General features: G+C 38.3%; 1 protein-coding gene across 1 annotated transcript; it reads right to left on the bottom strand.

Moving 5' to 3' along the window:
* Window positions 1-684: 684 nt before the first annotated feature.
* On the bottom strand, window positions 685-16,689 carry HELB (DNA helicase B). Its single transcript, XM_035544264.2, is given in 14 exon segments — window positions 685-1,857; window positions 2,308-2,706; window positions 2,968-3,102; window positions 3,986-4,199; window positions 4,752-4,811; window positions 6,219-6,303; window positions 7,266-7,396; window positions 7,653-7,794; window positions 8,643-8,814; window positions 10,240-11,100; window positions 12,477-12,700; window positions 14,920-15,070; window positions 15,072-15,292; window positions 16,460-16,689. Coding segments are annotated over 14 exon segments (3,090 nt in total). The 5' UTR covers window positions 16,665-16,689; the 3' UTR covers window positions 685-1,767.
* Between the last annotated feature and the right edge of the window lie 478 nt (window positions 16,690-17,167).

Below are 17,167 nucleotides of genomic sequence, written 5' to 3'. Positions count from 1 at the left end.
AGGCTTTTTTAGTGAGATTAAAAACCTCTGAAGGAGGATTACTGATGAGTAAAATTGAAAAGAGTTTAGACAAACTAGAAAGGTTTTAAAATAAAATGGATTTTTTTTTAACTATCGCAGTGGAAGATTGATACAAAAGCTCCTTAATGATCCATAACCCTGTAAACTTCTACTGTTGTACACAAGCTTTTTAAATCGAACACTTTCTTGAGGGGACTAATGTCCTATTTAATATACTTTGTTTTCAGCCTTCTTTATGATAAACTTACCCCCTACAACACGTTTTTAGAATTTAAAATTGTAAATACATTTTACAAACTTCACAAATTCTCCCGCCTCCCCTCTCCCCCCCAAGCAATAAAATACTGCCAGTTGCTTTATATGCTCACCAGCAGCTGCTTTGGTTTATTCCAGTATTCGAGTTGTTATTGGTAATTATTGTTCTTGGTGAATATAAAGATACTGGATTTGTACATTTGTAGAGTCTCCACATCTAAGCAATCACCTAACAGAGTTGTTTCTGGTCAATTTAAACTGTTTAACTGTATCCCTATTGCTGTTTCCAATGCATAAAAAGCTCACCCTGCACACACAAATATGTCTGATTTATATTTCAGCACTACCAGAAAAGGTCAGAGTAACATTCAATGCTGAATCTTGTAAAAAAAAGAAAAAGTCCATGAGTCACTTAAATATGTATTTTTATTTGTAACAAATAAGTATTAAACTGTAAAGTATTTTTGTACAAATTTAATACTTTAATAGCATGATATTTATCGTCTATGTATGTTTTTTTGAAATTCAAACTGTTGCAAATATTTGTATGGAAAAAAATGTATAAATTGAAATAAACAGTGATTTAAAGACATTAGAAACGAGGTAGCATTTTTCTATTTTACATGTAGAGTAGCAGTTTGAGTAAAAAAAAATACCATGTTTATGTTCATGGTACACTTTTTCCTGCTGTAGTATGAGTAAAAAAAAAAGTTTGTTAGAAGTAAGCAAGCTCTCTCCAAATTTTAATACAATTTGTCTGAAGTTTGTGTAAACATTCGTCTTTTTTAATCTCATAAATTGCAATACATCAAATCATGCAGTACACAAACACATGTGTAAAAAAGCGGCATGATATTTGAACCCTAGCTTGGAATGTTGCTTTTGTTTCCAAGATCATTAGCAGCGTACGGCTTTATAGGGTAGCGCAGCGATGGCAAGTTTTACATCACTCACAAGTGCAAAGTGGGAAAAAATTTCTATGTCAATGATTGCGGCTTTTGTTTCTTGTTATAACAAGATTAAAATCCATAATCCGTCAAAGCTTCATGCCCATAATTCTGCCACATTACAAGCAGGAATTTAGATTTCTCTAAACTATTTTGGCTGAAGACCAAACTGCAACTTTGGCACATCAATAAGAGATTCTAATTGATGCTGCAGCATGAGGAGATAGATAAAACTTGCTATGGCTAGAGTGTTTAAACTACGAAATGCCCATGTATTATTCAAGGGAACTTCTGGATCCTAAAAGAACTGCAAGTTCCTTCTTCACCAAAACAAAAGACTGATAAGACTTTTGATGACTAATGCACCAAGGATCTACTAAAAACAGATCACTGAAAATATAAAAGACTCACTTTAAAATAAGCTGTTCTTAGAGAAAATACAGTTACAGGAAAGCTTTTGAAAATCATCTGCATACCCAGCTTCTCCATGCCAAAAATCTTGAACAAAATGGGTGTATTCATAAAGAGGACAGTTAATTGTCTGCTAGCTTTTGAAAAGCTTCCTAGGAGTTACGTGTTGCAAACTTAGACTCTGAAGTCTGGAAGAACCAAGTGGGGATTCTTGTACTATTGGCTGTGAAAACAAACAAACAAAATGTTATCAGAGTTTGGACCAGATCTAAAATACAGTAACAGCATCAAAAAATAAAAGCTCTTTACCCGTGACAGATATTAGATACAATAAGAAAAAAATAATCTGTTAAGCATGTTTGCCTGTATAAAAATATATCTACTTCAATGAAGACATTGTATGTAAATGTGTCACAGCAGGTCAGCTCCTAAAAGTTGACTTCTGTGCACAAAGAACAAGCTAATAGAGAGTCTAAGCTAGACACTAGTTCACAATTAGTAGCAAGATGTATAAATTTACTACTACTGAAATTATAACTGATTCTTCCCTGTTGGTCAAGTATTACTCTGAGAAAATATCTGCCAAACTCGACTGCTTCACAAATTACTGGTCATCTTGAAAATTTTAATGTATTTAAACTTTGAATACTTTAAAAAGTAAGGAGGTACTTACAGAGGACGTTTTCATGGCATCCTCAGGATTCTCTGCATGACTTCGTTGTCTTTTATATGGACTTATCTGCTGCAAATTACCCATCCACTCTTTTCTGAGATCTGCCGACCCTTCTTTAACCGGGTCAGTGCCAGGTTCAGATGGGTCAGGAGCATTCTTTGTCAGGGGAGAGGTCATTTGTTCTGGGCATGTGCTTGTTTCTGCAATTTCCTCTCTCAAAAATCTCTGTAAGCGAGTTTTTCTGGGAATGCTCTTGTTAGTGACTGCTCTCCTGAGGTGCGTCTCTTCAGCTATAACATAGACACGGCAGCGCCCTCTGGTCACGGCTGTGTACACGTGCTGCCAGTGCTGACGACCAGGATTGCCAACCACATACACCACGGTTTTTTCCTCAGAACCCTGAAACATGTTTAAAAACACCTTACAAAATTAAGATCTCCAGTTAAGTAGTAAAAACTAAAAAATGAAAAGGACTGCTTACAACAACAGACAAGTTCGAGACAAACGGGGACGCTCTTGACAGTATTTTCTGTCCTGCATTCAAGGAATTTTAGTTTCAAGAGAGCTTTGACACTTCCTTGTGAAAATACAGTGCATTAGCAAGATAAAGGCATGAGAAAGCTTTATCACCCGATAGCTTTGTTTTGCTTCAGCTTTTACCTGAAAGGTGTGAATAGTTCTGGCCCACGCATGTTTTATATGACAGAGCTTCTTCAGAGCCTTATACTTCACAGTGAACGTGGAGCCGTACGTGCTGCTGATGGTCAATAAGCGCTGTTTATTAATTTCTACATCCTAAAGAAATAGCATAAGAACACTTAGCAGTAAGCGTGTATCAGCAGTTTGATGAATGTCTATACTTCCGCATGCGTCTATATGCTACCTTTCTGTGATATTATGACAGCTGCAGTGTCAACCAAGTGAAGCAGTTTCAGAAGACACTAAGCCCAAAAGATTACTATCTTTCACTGACCATCTTCAAGGAAAATACTTTCACTGTACAGGGTCTACCCTGACTCCTCTTTAGTATGAAAAAATCCAAGAAAGGCAGTTTTAATACCCAGAAAATTTCAATTATCTTAGGACAAGATGAAATATTACCAGCGAGCCCACTTAACAATTTGTTGCCACAAACGAAGATAAGTCTGCTCTCTTCCACCAACCCTACACAGTCCCCAGGCACAAATACTGATATTTTCACTGGATCCTCTGCTGAGTCAATGCAATTCAATTCACTCGGGTGCTGAGCAGAAAAACATAGGATTGTGTGTTGGTGTGGGTTTCCTTCAGCTTACTTTTCTACTGGGGGAGAACTCCAGCTGTAACATCAGCTTTATTCTTCACTTAAGACTATGTGTCTACATCCAAAATACTATGTATTTCATTTCCAATACATTAGAGTATTTACAGAATTTATGACAAAAAAAAAGTCACAGCACTGAACAAGATCAGACCAACTGAAACTGATTTTACAAAAATGCCCAGAGATTTATTTTTAATTCTCTGTTACAAATCTGCCTCTTTCTTGTAAAGGGGTAGCCTTTCACATGATAGTTTTTCAGAACAACTAGGTATCTGTTATGGACTAAACTTTGAGAATTGCTTTGTTCTGAGAACTCAGAAAGGACCGGATCAGTTACCACTATTTTCTGTGCTAGTTCCTTCATCAACAACTTACATCTGTTATGAAAAATATATCTCCATTGCACAGTCGTTTGCCATCCTCAGCAGTCGCTGAACTGAGGGTGGTTTCTCCATTTCTGCATTTATGATCCTCTTTCTGATCAGGACCCTCTCCAAAACCATGACCTGGCAAGAGATCCTTGAGATATGTATTCCGTGTGCAGGAAATCTTGTCATCAATTTGAAATAAAAGTCGTCTTTTATGGTCTCTAGGTCAGAGGAAGAGAAAGTGAGAAATGTATTTACTACATATGCATTTACTATCACTTAGGATTTCTTCTCTTTCCCTTCTCTATACCAGGGCCAGAAAAAAATATTCAAAGCAGTTAAGAAAAATTGCATCTAAAAGATATGGAAAAAAAAAAAAAAACAGCAACGTGGTAGCGCCGAAATGCTGCTTCCAAAAATATTTCAGAATCTATTTAGAAATAGCATAATGGGGAAAAAAATATTAAGCTACATTTATGTCAATTTTAATTATTTAGCAATAATTCATTATCTCGGAATTCATATATGGACAATTTAAATGAAAGGAAAAGAATTTATCTTATCTGTTCAAAGACCAGGATGAAATTAAAAGACCTGTCAAAGAAAGTTTATAGTAACAATGACCCCCTACTGTAAATAATCAGATCTAGATGATCTATTGGGAAAAAAAAATGTTTTATAATTTTATTTTATGTTGTTGGCCTGGTTATAACACTTTCAAAAACAAAGTGAGGTTCAACCTTCAAGGTAAAAATTGCAAAACACTAGCTTACCTGGTTAAATGCTTTGAATAGTGTTGACAACAAAGCTCGTTTATTAGATCGCAATCTTGCCTACATCACACAAAACAAGAACATGAACAGACTCATGATGTATTTAAGAATACTAAACGTAAAACAATTACATGCAATGCCATGTTAGCATTATAATTAAAAAGCAAAGGAAAAAGTTCATCTTAGCTGGGATGATTTTCCACCAATGATTGAAAACAATCACTAATTCAGAGTTTTGAAGATAAAGCAGTAATGGAACAGTTTTGTCTAAATATGATTGAAAGTGATGTCTGTGATGTGCACTTAGATTAGTTGGATTTACTTTTAACATAAAGAACAAAAGGAAAGCCTGGATAAAACCTGTCTGTGTATGTATTATAACTAGACAGAAGAGTTGGTCATTTTATATACTTGCTTTTTAAAGACGTGGAATTTTAACTTTTAAATGCAGATTAAGTACTTGTAAATATCAAGAAATCTTCAGTGGACATCGTTAATAACAGTATTGTACCCGAATGCAGAATGGAGAAATAAACTTGATTTCAGAGTATTTCAATATTCACAACAAAAACGTGAATCACAGACTCACAGAATGGTTTGGGTTGGAAGGGACCATAAAGACCACCCAGTTTCAACCCCCCCCACCACGGACAGGGACACTTCCCACTAGCCCAGGTTGCCCAAAGCCCCATCTGTTACCATTTCAGTGTTTCTGTGAAACCAGCTGTACTATTGATGGTCTGTGCTGGTTCACATGATCAGTGCTTGATATGTGAGCGAATCTTTCTTGAGAATTTGTTAGAGCCATACATCCTGCCCTTCTTAAACGACCAGTACTGTGCTTCCAAAGATCCACATTACATATCTAGACCTGGCCCTCATCCCATCTTCTGCCATTTGATTAAAGCCCACCTGTCACAGAAGCATGCATAAACAGTAAGGTTAAATGTTCCCATCGTGCATCCTGAAATTCACCGCTGCTATGATGGGATACATTTGAGTACAGACCACGTGATGACATCTCAACTGTCTCTCATCAGATTAAGGTGCAACACTGTGTTTTGTGGGTTCCTCCTGCAGTCCAGCCCTCACCTGTTGCTTCTGAAGAGCGCTGCCTTGTTGCCAACAGCACAGCACAGGCTCTCGGAGAATTTACTACGAAAACTCACCACTTAGTCCATCCTTCATTTACTTAACATAAACAGTACCGATGAACATAAACACAGAGTCAAAAAGCACGGTACAAAATAACAGAAAAGTATATAGAAAATTTATAGAAAAATCTAGCAACTCTCCATGAAGAGACTAGGGGCAACCAGAAGGCTTAGGAGAAGTCATCTGGCCTGTTTTTCTCTCTAGTAATTTTTATGATATCGTCACTAGTCTCTCCAGCTCAACACGGTCAGCTATTTTCAGACCGTGGCTGCTAGCAAAGATTTTTCAATGTCTGCCTATTTGCTCTTTTACCTTCTGAAAGCAATGAACTGTGATTGTCTGGCATCCTGCAATCCAGGTCCTTCTTTAAGTAAAGCCTTTATGGCGCTTTGCAAATCTGATTTAGAAGACATAAAAGATACGGCATAAAAAGTTGAAGAACAAACAATGTAAGAAAGAAAAACATAATTGAGTATGAAATCACTTTTGCTGCTTCAATGCCATTTCAACTTTTTAAATATATATGCATTTACACACACACACACACACGTGTATATTATACACGCCACCCAAAAGGCATCATGCAGCTATCACACTGTCAAAATGGGAGACGAGTGTGATATGGAAGGAGAGAAATGCTTATTTCTCTAATAAACAGCTTGTATTTCATGCAAAATAAGGTTTTGTTACAGTGCATAAGAGGTATGTATAGAGCATTATTTAACCGCAGGACTATACATTTAGATTTCACAGAAGAAATCCATTTTTAGTGTTCTGTTAGCTGAGTAAGTCACTAGAGTAAGATGAGTCGATAATACCCGCACTATTATTCTTTTTCCCCATTACACTGATGCATACAAAGTGGAGACCCCTCAATCCGCTTATCCAATAACGGTCCAAAACGAAAATGAATTATCCTGACCCCAAAACATCTTGAATGAAACACTGGTGTCCCCTTTGCTTCCAATTTCTTAACTTGATTCTAGAGTTGAGAGCACGTGCCTACAGCTGATCTTTACTCAGATGCTTCACTTCTGAAATGTGTAATCTTTTAAGGCCTGACAGCTCCAACCACAGCATGAATAGACAATTATATTTGATAGCACTGGTTGAAGCTGTATCACACCCATTTCAAACTGTAACTGGTGAGCTGGAGCTCTGTAGCATATCCTTTGCACCAATGGGTCTTGCTGTGTGCACTTAACTCAGGCAAAATTCAAAGGATGAACCTAGCATTTAAATCTATACCACAAACAAAATGAAAAAGACTAAAATCTCCCCAAAATGTTAATTCCAGCCAAACAGTCATTGCTTTACAAAAGGGAAGGTCAAGATCACAAACTGAGTGTACACACTTACTGTCACTGCCCCCACCAGAAGGTAAAGCGATAAAAATGAATTTCTTCTCAGGTCTTGGCATTGTCAGTGCTTTATTCCAACCAGAAACTTCCAACACCTCATCAAATTCAGGAAGCTTCCGCTGTGAGATTCTTCGCCGGAGCAATGGAGGGAAAACAGAAAAGAAAAATTGTTTCCAGTTAAAGGATTCCATCAGCCTGAAGTTCATCATTTATAAATTTTTGCTCGTATACTACACAATACATACTGACTGAAGACAGTGTTACTAATTTTGAATAAGAAGATGTAACAGAAGCAGTACCATAGATTCAAATCTTGATATGCTTTTGCAGGGAAAGCACCGTGTCTACTGCAAGAACGCTCCTTACACACTAAAGGGAATCCTACCTTGTTGCGTTATCTACAATTAGTTGTGATTCAGCTCGGTGATTAGTTCGCAGTTCCACAGAAAAGCCTCTCGGTTTTAGACTCTCAAAGATATCAGGTAGCATGTTTCCCGGGTCTATACTTGGTAGCTGTCTAGTATCACCTAAACAGAATGGAAATTAGGCTTTGTGAGGAGCAATAACGGAACATTTAAAAAAAAAAAAAACAGCTTGGAAAAAAAACAACCACTGAAATTAATAAATACCCAACCTTCCACATAGTACCTCATAGTAGGAGACTTTGGAATCACATGCTTCCTCAGTACATTTCACGTGAAATGAAACTTTCAAGTATCTAAGAAACTTTGTCTGGGGAATCAGACTGTTCTGTAGTTTAAATCTTTCATACTCCTCTCTCTGTAATGCCTAAATAGCAGGTACAAATCGCTCTGCATCATGAACACCAACAGTGATCAGATCTTATCCAAACACATTTTGAAAGTTACACATTTAAAAATGAATGACATAAATGGCATGCAAAAACCAAACATCTGAAAAAGCAGAAAACTGACATTTTACACTTGTTTTCCTTTCCGAATTAAAACTAGCTGATCCTAGCATTAAGAACCCCATGGCACCAGTCTTCTCACATCTGATTCATATGCTGACACTAGCTTCTTTAAATTTAAGGAAATGAGAAAAGTTTCTCGGTTGCAAGATATATAAAATAAGCTACCACGTGGAAGTCATAATACTTACAGAATCAGACAAAACACTACTAAACAGATAACAGAGATACTGATACTTTCATACTGACAGATGAGATGGAAAACTGTTGGAGTCTAGTCAGCCTAACCTGACTATGCGTAAGCAGAAATACCCAAGTACAGACCAACGTAACCTTCTGGGTATTTAAAGACCCACGAAGACCAGTGGCAGCTCTGATAGTTACACTGTATATTGTGTATTATTCAATACTTATTATCTTAATTATTTATTTCTTCCCACTTACCTAAAATAATAAGTTTGGCAAGCTGGGCATGCTCACATAAGAGTTTTAAAACTAAACTGAGAACATGTACAGACACCAAGCTTCCTTCATCCACAATCAGAACTGTCACAGTAGAAAACTTCCATGGAAATTCTTGTCCAGTCTGCCTCCATGATCTAAAACTATAGATGATCTAGAAACAAATCAAAATAAATTAAAAATAAATTAAAAATAAGTTCTGACACTAATAAGCTGAGAACAACTGCTTTTTAAAAGTGGACATAGCATGGTAGAACATCTTCTAATGTTCTATTTAGAAGTATTATCTGAAATTCTGAACTTACACCTGTAAGACTCAGAAGACTCAAGCAGTCTTGTTTCCTTCCTCAGTGAACACGTTGCTAGCTGAGATAATCAGCACTTACTTGCATTAAAGCACAGAAATGCATCCTCAAATAGGGAGCTTTAACACAGGAAGATCAGCACAGGCATTTTGAGAATATCTACATATAAAATTCTGAAGCAAGTATGCACTTGTTCTGCTACATGATATGGGAAGAATTTGCTCGTACTCCAAATACACAGTATTCTTTCTGTAAGCATGGAAACCCTTAAATCTATTTCTGTGATTATCTCAATTGTAAATTAACCAGGTTATATCTCCTTCTCCCAGTGCTGGGCACAGGACGAGTCCTTACTGCTCGAGTCACACCTTGCTCTATTTGCCTACACTTCAAGCTACAGAAAACTGCTTCCAATGATTACCCCAACAATTCTGAAAAACAAATGGCAGGCTGGAGAGCACAGCTCTTTAATTTAATTTTATTTTTTTTCCTGCAGGGATCCCAAAGGCTATAAGGTCAGGATATAGGTTGCTCAGTAACAGAACACCTCCTTCTACGGCTGCTTGTTCACGCTAATGAACCCCCCAACATTGCACAGAGAAGGGGAACAGGCGATTACCCAGTTTCCAACAGAACTTAAAATAAGCCCAATGTATTTTCTGTGTTATTATAATTTTTAATTATACAGGTTATTCCACACCTCCAACATCTTCTTGGCACTTTCTGCCATCTACAACAACAGAGACTTATGTTTATTAACAGTTTTTTTTCCTACTTTTTTTTCTAATAAGAAGAAGTTGCACAGTATTTGACTGTAGGTAGGAAAACAGTGTGAATAAAATTCATCTCATTGACCCCAGGCTACCGCTCTCTTCACATATGTGCAGGTATCAGCATGATTATTGTGCAACAGGACACTGGAACACAGGTCTGCCATTTAAGGAGGTATTTCTGCTCTTCTGTCTGCTACAGATTACGCAGAGTATAATAACTGAGGAGCTAAAAAGACCAGATCCCCCAAAAAAGGCACAAATTTGAGACATATAAAAGTGAAAAAAAGAAAAGTTACAGCAAATAATGTATTTGTAATGATTGATTTATGATTCCCCAAAATGTAATAATGATTTACAAATGCTGACAAGCTGCACCTAAGCATTACCATTAGTAACTAAAAACGCTATAAGGAAATTTCAGTAACAAGTTTTTTTCTAAAACAAGAATGAACGCTGCCAAAAGGTTGTTCATAACACAAATTAAAAAAAGAAAGTCCTTACCTGATGCAGAGTGTATGCAGGAAGCCTGGTTTTTTCACTCAAAAGGCTTGCTGCTCTCCCTGTAGGTGCGGTAAATAGTACGCTCAAACGATTCTTTGTGCAAGTGTTCTCTGACTCCCAATGATGATCAAAGGTATCCCATTCCTCAGATGCGTCCAGGTCTCCTTCAAAGTCCTTAGAAGCAGCTTCCACTTCTTTCTCTACCTGCTTTAAGTGACGAAAAAGGCAGCTAACAACTGTACTCTTCCCGCAACCTCCTTTTCCGCTTATGATTGTGACAGGATTAGAACAAATCTTTTCCATAGCAGTCACCTGATCTATATCTACCTCTCCTTTCCTTTGGGTGCCAGCTGTGGACTCCGTCTGTGGATTTTCAGAGTTGTGATTGCCTGGATTATCTTCCTTCAGGTGTTCCACTTCATGAGCCGAGACAGCATTCATTTCATCATCTGCCACTTCTCCTGACATCTCAGAAGTGTTAAGTATCTTTCTCGCGTCAACATTCAGTTGCCATGAGCAGTTTGACAGCAGATAACCTATATACATTGCAATGTCTCTTTCGGATTTGTAAAGATGAGGCAGAAACACGAGTTTTTTCTCCCTGATCACTATATTCTCATCTTTCAAAAATTCAAGAGATTGCCAAGCGTGCTCAATGGACATATTTTTGGATACAAAATTAGTTAATTCATCTTGATCTTCATACGTGTGTCCCATTTCTCTACACCGTCTCTTGAGTTTATCATACAGAATTAATGCGTTCTTCTGCAAGTCAGGAATCTTCTGGAGGAGATGCTGACACTGACGGAAGGCTTCCCACGTTGCCTCACAGTAAGAAAGTTTCAGTTCCCTGTAGGTAATCTTCTCCACGAAAAGAATAAAAGCAAACATATTTATTTCAGATATATCATATTCCCTCTTCCTGGATAACATTCCTTTGAGTAAATATAAATTGCAGTTCGGGGAGTGGCTGTCTATAAAAGCACATGTATTTTTCACACTGTACATAATGTTTTTCGAGCTATATGAGAGCAAAATATTAAAAAAAAAAAAAAGACGGAATGATTACTCCTCTCTGTCACCCTTCTGTGTAAACACAAAACTTTAAAACTCAGAAAACTCAAACAGAAACTAAAGAGAACTTGTGTGCTCCTAATTAGCATGATTTCAAGTAAAGATGCAAACTGCAGAAACAGAGCACAGGTAAGACATTAACCAGAATATTATATCCAATTTGGACCATCATGATACTTCAAGAAACACACGACCTTTACAGAGACTAGAGAAAAATAGTGAAATACTGAGACATACAAAAAAGATGAACTATCAAGAAAAAAAAAAAACATTTAGACTTGCTGAACCCAAAGAAAGAAAGCTAATGAGGGTCTTCAAGCAGTAAAAAACTGCAGTGAGAATGCAGATCCTTGTTATACAGAACGAGAGAAACAAGTTTAACGTGCATCAAGGAATAGTCAAATTATACATCAGTAAAAGCTTTTGAAAGGAAAGGACGTGACACACCGGAACAGATTGGATAGATTGCTGAGTCTCTGAAACTGGAGGTCTCTAAAGACAAGTCTAAACATCTGTCAGTGAAAGCACTGGAGGGCTGAAGCTGAGGGATTAACGAATTACATTTCCGAACTATTAAACTTCACCTCTCATCTGAGCTACATGTGTAGGTAGGTGAGGTGCAGCAGCAAAGTTGCACAGCAAGTGTAGCTGGTGTCAGCAAAGGAAAACAAGAAGGTAAACGGCAACTGCAGGTCCCATTATTAAAAAACAGTAGACCGTACAACCCCTTACAGCATAATTTATCTACCTTGCTATGAAACATAGGTCTTGTTCTATATATTAAGAATAGAAAATCACATTTGCTGGCATAAAGCTGAAAAGTAGAACTGAGAGCTTTAAATTAGCTTTCTTACTTTTGACCCAATTACCTCAAGCAAATACTTGAGGTAATACTTTAAGGAATTTTCTATTCCTTAAAGAAACGACAAAACAAAAGGTTGTAACACGATCACATTTAAAATCTTTTGAGAAATTAACTGTAGACCAACTGAGGAAAAAAAATGTAAAACTGAGCCCAGTAAAGCATCCAGTTTAAAATGAGCTAGGCTTACCTCCTACACATGCCCAGGTAATAAACTGAACATAGCCAAAACAACACTGTATTCTAAGGAAGATCAAATGTAACGAACACCACACTTTTTACCCTGCTTAACATTACTTACCCTGCTGAATCCAAGTTTCCATGGCTCATTCTTTAATATCCCATCCAATTTTGTTAGCATCTCATCTTGAAAATGTACTGTCTCACCATCTGTATCATCGTTTTCAGTCCTTCTTTGCCAACTCACCGTATCCAAAAGACAGCAAAAATGGCGTGGCAGAAGAGTTGGCAAGAACTCCAGTATCATCGGAAAAGTCAGAGCTACCAATACTGCCTTGCCTGCAACTGTACGCACCATAAACCAAGAAAGTTTTAAGCAATATACAAAAAATATTTGTAAAGGTAATTTAAACTGACTCTGGCTTTTATCCTTCTGTCTCCCCTGTATCCAAAGCACCTCTGACTTCTTCCACTTTCTTACTCTTTGTAATCCTTTTCAAATTCTTTTTGAGTCTGTTTTCCCTGAACTGCCTTAGAAAAAAAAAATGTGAACAGATATAAACTGAAACTAAATGTACTCATGTGAAAAATACAAGTTACACATTTAGTTTAAACTGCATACACAACAGCCTGTTGTAGAAAGTCAGTTCAGGCCTCACCACGCCTGTCCCTCCTATCTAAAGATAATTTTCATACAGACGTGAAAAAGAAAATTTAAAATCCAAAATAAAATGAAACAGACTTATAATACTGGATCAGCGCAGGAACTTAGGAAAATAGTGCTCCCCCCCGGCTTTCTCAATGATCCCAAACTTAAGTTATCACTTCCCCTCTGTGGATACCAGTCTTGCGATCTGCAAAAGGGGAATAATGAAACCGATTTCTTCTACACCTCACTTTAAAAACAAATTTTAGAAGAATGTGAGACTTCTACAAGTTTTATCTCATGGCAAGAAAAAAAAATGCAATTCATAAGGAAGTGTCAAGGAAACTTCAGAACTCCAAATTTAAAACACCAATTTTTCGTGGTTAAGTACTTTTTGTCATAACTGTCTTACAGAAATGCAAAGGCGAGACATTTCCCCTTTGAAGCAAATGATTAGTTTTCAAGAGGAGAATCAACACGCACTGTTGTTGGGTAAAAATATCTTAATTGCTTGAGGAACAAATTGCTCAAGTTCAAAACATTTAATTGACAATCAAAAAAGTGACAATAGTAGTAATAGTAACATGGCATGGAGGGGGATAATTTTTTCTATTTCCCAATGACAGAGAGAAAAGAGTTTAATCTGTAGCAAAGTAATTTAAGTTAGATATTAGGGAAAAATCCGCCAACTACAAGAGCAGGAAACAGTAAGCTTAGCCACGCTGTGTAATCTTCTTCACCAAAAAAGTACAAATTTATTAGACAATCTGAAGTGATCTACATATCCCATTAAAATTCTTGCAGCAAACTAGATGAGAGTTCCTCCCACTATACGATCCAATCTCTTTACGGTCATGAAAAGATCTGAAGTGCTAAAAACTCTTCTACCATTACAAAAACAAAACAAAAAGCCTGAAGTTATAGAATTGTGATTTTTTTCTTCTCCTTACACATGTGACTTGGAGGAAAGTCAGCTCAAGTCTAGCAGACTTGTGAACTCTACTATCAGACATGATCTGACCTCCAAAACAGTCCCCTCCATCTTTTGACCTGCCACTGCCCAGTAAGCCAAGTACTGAAGACTTCAATGACATGCACGTGGTGGTAGATAGACCCAACCTGACAGTACAAATTTATGCACAGCTGCTGCTGGATTTAAAAGACCTCCTCCAAACCAGAGAACTGAGTCCCGTGGTACTGCTGTTACCCAAGTGGCTCTGTATGGCACCAGGCCGGGGCAGCCTCTGCCTGCATCAGTAACATGGGATAATGGAAACAGACCGTTAGAGCAAAACAAAAGAGCTAGTGCTGTGCACATGCCTTAACTTTCCATATTTCAGTGGATTTTGCATCAAACCAGCTACACAACAGGATAGGGAGTCCCGAACCATCCCTGCTCCAGTGCTTCTGCGCTGCACTCCCCAGCCATACAACCTGTAGATGGGCAGGATTATAAAACACCTAGGCAGCTAAGCTGTTCGGTGCAACTGATCTGGACTGAGCTGAGGAATTAGCTGTTTGCACTACAAAGAAATAGCTGTACCATTTCTGAATACATATTTGCCCTAAAACCCATAACCACCATGTTTAAACAGTGCTGAAGACATTTTTAGTAAGCCTTATTATATCTGAATAAATCAATGAAAGCTACACCACCATCTTTTTCACCTGTAGCACAGACAATTCTACTTTGATAACCCTACAGATTTCAGGAAAGTCCTTGCATGTTAGTAACTGTATGTCCACCTTTAATCAGTCATTCTACTGTCCTCAAATTTAAAAATGTGCAAGAATTTTTGCACTTTCAAAATTCTTTTGAATATACAGTTCATATGAAGACATATCAGTTTGAACAAAGTATCTTAGAGATATAATCATTAGCTTATAAAACTAACAACTTGGTACACGATATACCTACAGGATTCCAAAACATAGTGTAAGATATCAAAATCCTTGGTGTCTCCTTGTTTCTTCCCTGTTGGTAAATGTGAATATTGGAATTGTTTTAGTTTTTCTTCAAGATTTCCAAAACTCAGTGCACACTTGGGAGGAAGCCAAGTGAAAAAACTGTTCTCTAAAATAATCGGGAACTCTGCATTCTTTAAGAAAGAGAGAAAAGACTTGTCGGTTGTTTTCTTCTATATCAGTCCGAAGAAAATATGATGGATATCCTTGCACAAAGTACTTAGACCCCACTTTTTTAACTTTAACGTTAACTTTCCACCAAGGGCCAACTAATGGAAAACGTCCAACTGCTTCATATTCCTCTTTGGAGTTCTCTTGTATGACAACTGAAACATTAAAAAGAAAAATGAAACCACTGTTATTGGCAGCTGTAAAGAATAAAAGTTTGGTTTAATTGGAAGAGGTGTTTTTTGTTCAAAGCTTATTTTTATCTTTTGTATGATAAGTTACAGTAATAAAAGTAAAGAAGCATGGTTTTCATAAAATTCCTAATGTCAGCCTTTTCTGTAGTATTTAAAAATGAGTACATTCAACCTCAGAAACAAGTACTCTCTTGGCTTCTCTAGGTGTGAGAGCTACAAAATTAAACGTGTACGAACATTTATCAAATCAATTAAGGACACAAACATACAGTTTGATACTACACCATTTATGCCAAGGTAGAGTGCAATTCAATCCTGAATGACTTTGTCACATAGTATTGTATCATGATGCCTGCATGCTCTTTAGATACATTTCTATACCAAATATTTCCTGCAGCTGAACCAGCCAAAATTATAAGCAACTAACAGCTCCAAAATAATAACCCGTAACATTTTGCATGACCTGGTTTGCCCCCTCTTTCCATCCTCTCTCCCTCATGCACTTAGTAATACACAGGTTCTCAGTGTCTGCAGATCTTAGGCCTATGACGTTTTTTCTGTGTATTTTCCCCGTGCCACCCAGCTGAATTTAGCAGTTTTTTAAACAACGTATGGATAAAATATTTCTACTAAGCAGAAGTTGCTCCAATGTCACTGGCCTGAGTACTCGACCTAGGGAATCTTGAAGGCCAACTATCATCACTCTTAGATGCCATGTAGGTTAAAAAAATAAATAAAATAAAAGAGTTTGAATGGAAAAACTTTACGCTTTTCTACTTTTGCTGTGCGTGGTCATACGACTGAGTGTGTACACTTCCTTCTGCTACCTGTGTGAGATTCACCACCTACTTTGCATTGCTTTACCTTATCACAGAATCAGTAACTGGGGAGTCTGGGTTTGATTACTTTAAAATTAAGAAGCAAATAAGAATAATATAAAGGTCTCCTGGCCTCAGCACCGAAGCTGCCCGGCTCCCTCAGGGAGACCTCCCCCGAGGCTGGGCTGGGCGCGGAGCGTGGCCCGGCCCGGTGCCCACCTCAGGACATGGAGGACGGGAGGGACATGGAGGGACGGGGAGGACGGGGAGGACACGGAGGACAAGGACACCCCCACCCCCCGCCGCCCCTCACCGGCCCGGCGCGGGGGTAGCGCGGCCGCCATCTCCCGCCCGGCGGCCTCCAGCAGCGCGGCCTCCGCCAAGTGCAGCTCCTCGTCGGCCTCCTCCTCCTCCTCTTCCTCCTCCGAGCCCCCGTCCTCCGAGCCCCGGGGGTCCCGCCGCAGGGGCAGCAGCACCCCGCACAGCTCCGCCGGCGGCCCTCGCCCCGCCGCCGCCATGTCGCGCCTCGCCCGGCCCTCCCGGGGTGGCGGAGGAGCAGGGGCGGTGACGGAGGCCAGGCCCGAGGCTCTCTCCCGGCAGCAGCTTGTGCTTTCCCGCTGGCACCTACCGCACAAAGACCGCTTTTTTTTTTTTTTTTAATAATTTACACTGTAATTCCGTGTGTCTGTACAACTCCAACCACAAAAACTCCAAATAATAACATCAAATCTCCGGTATATCCTATTACACTTCGCCTAGCTGCCCCAAAAATGCTATAATACTGTGCACATCAGGCACATTTTTCCATCAGATTCTTGTTTAAAACCACCTGTACTTCCCTGCATTACACTCCAACTTACTTAGCTGCTTACTCTTTTCTTTTGCACAGCACTGCAGATCTTTGTCTTTTCTGAAACTTTACCAAAGAGTAGTTTTGCATTTTCTTGCATATCACTGATTTTAAAAATAATAATAATAATACCAAGCCATATTGTGTTTAGCACTGATGTTCGCTGAAGCC

The sequence above is a fragment of the Cygnus atratus genome, chromosome 1, assembly GCF_013377495.2.
Source record: "Cygnus atratus isolate AKBS03 ecotype Queensland, Australia chromosome 1, CAtr_DNAZoo_HiC_assembly, whole genome shotgun sequence".
Classification (NCBI taxonomy): domain Eukaryota; kingdom Metazoa; phylum Chordata; class Aves; order Anseriformes; family Anatidae; genus Cygnus; species Cygnus atratus.
Note: the sequence above shows the minus strand (reverse complement) of the source record. Positions and strands in the feature narration are given on the sequence as shown.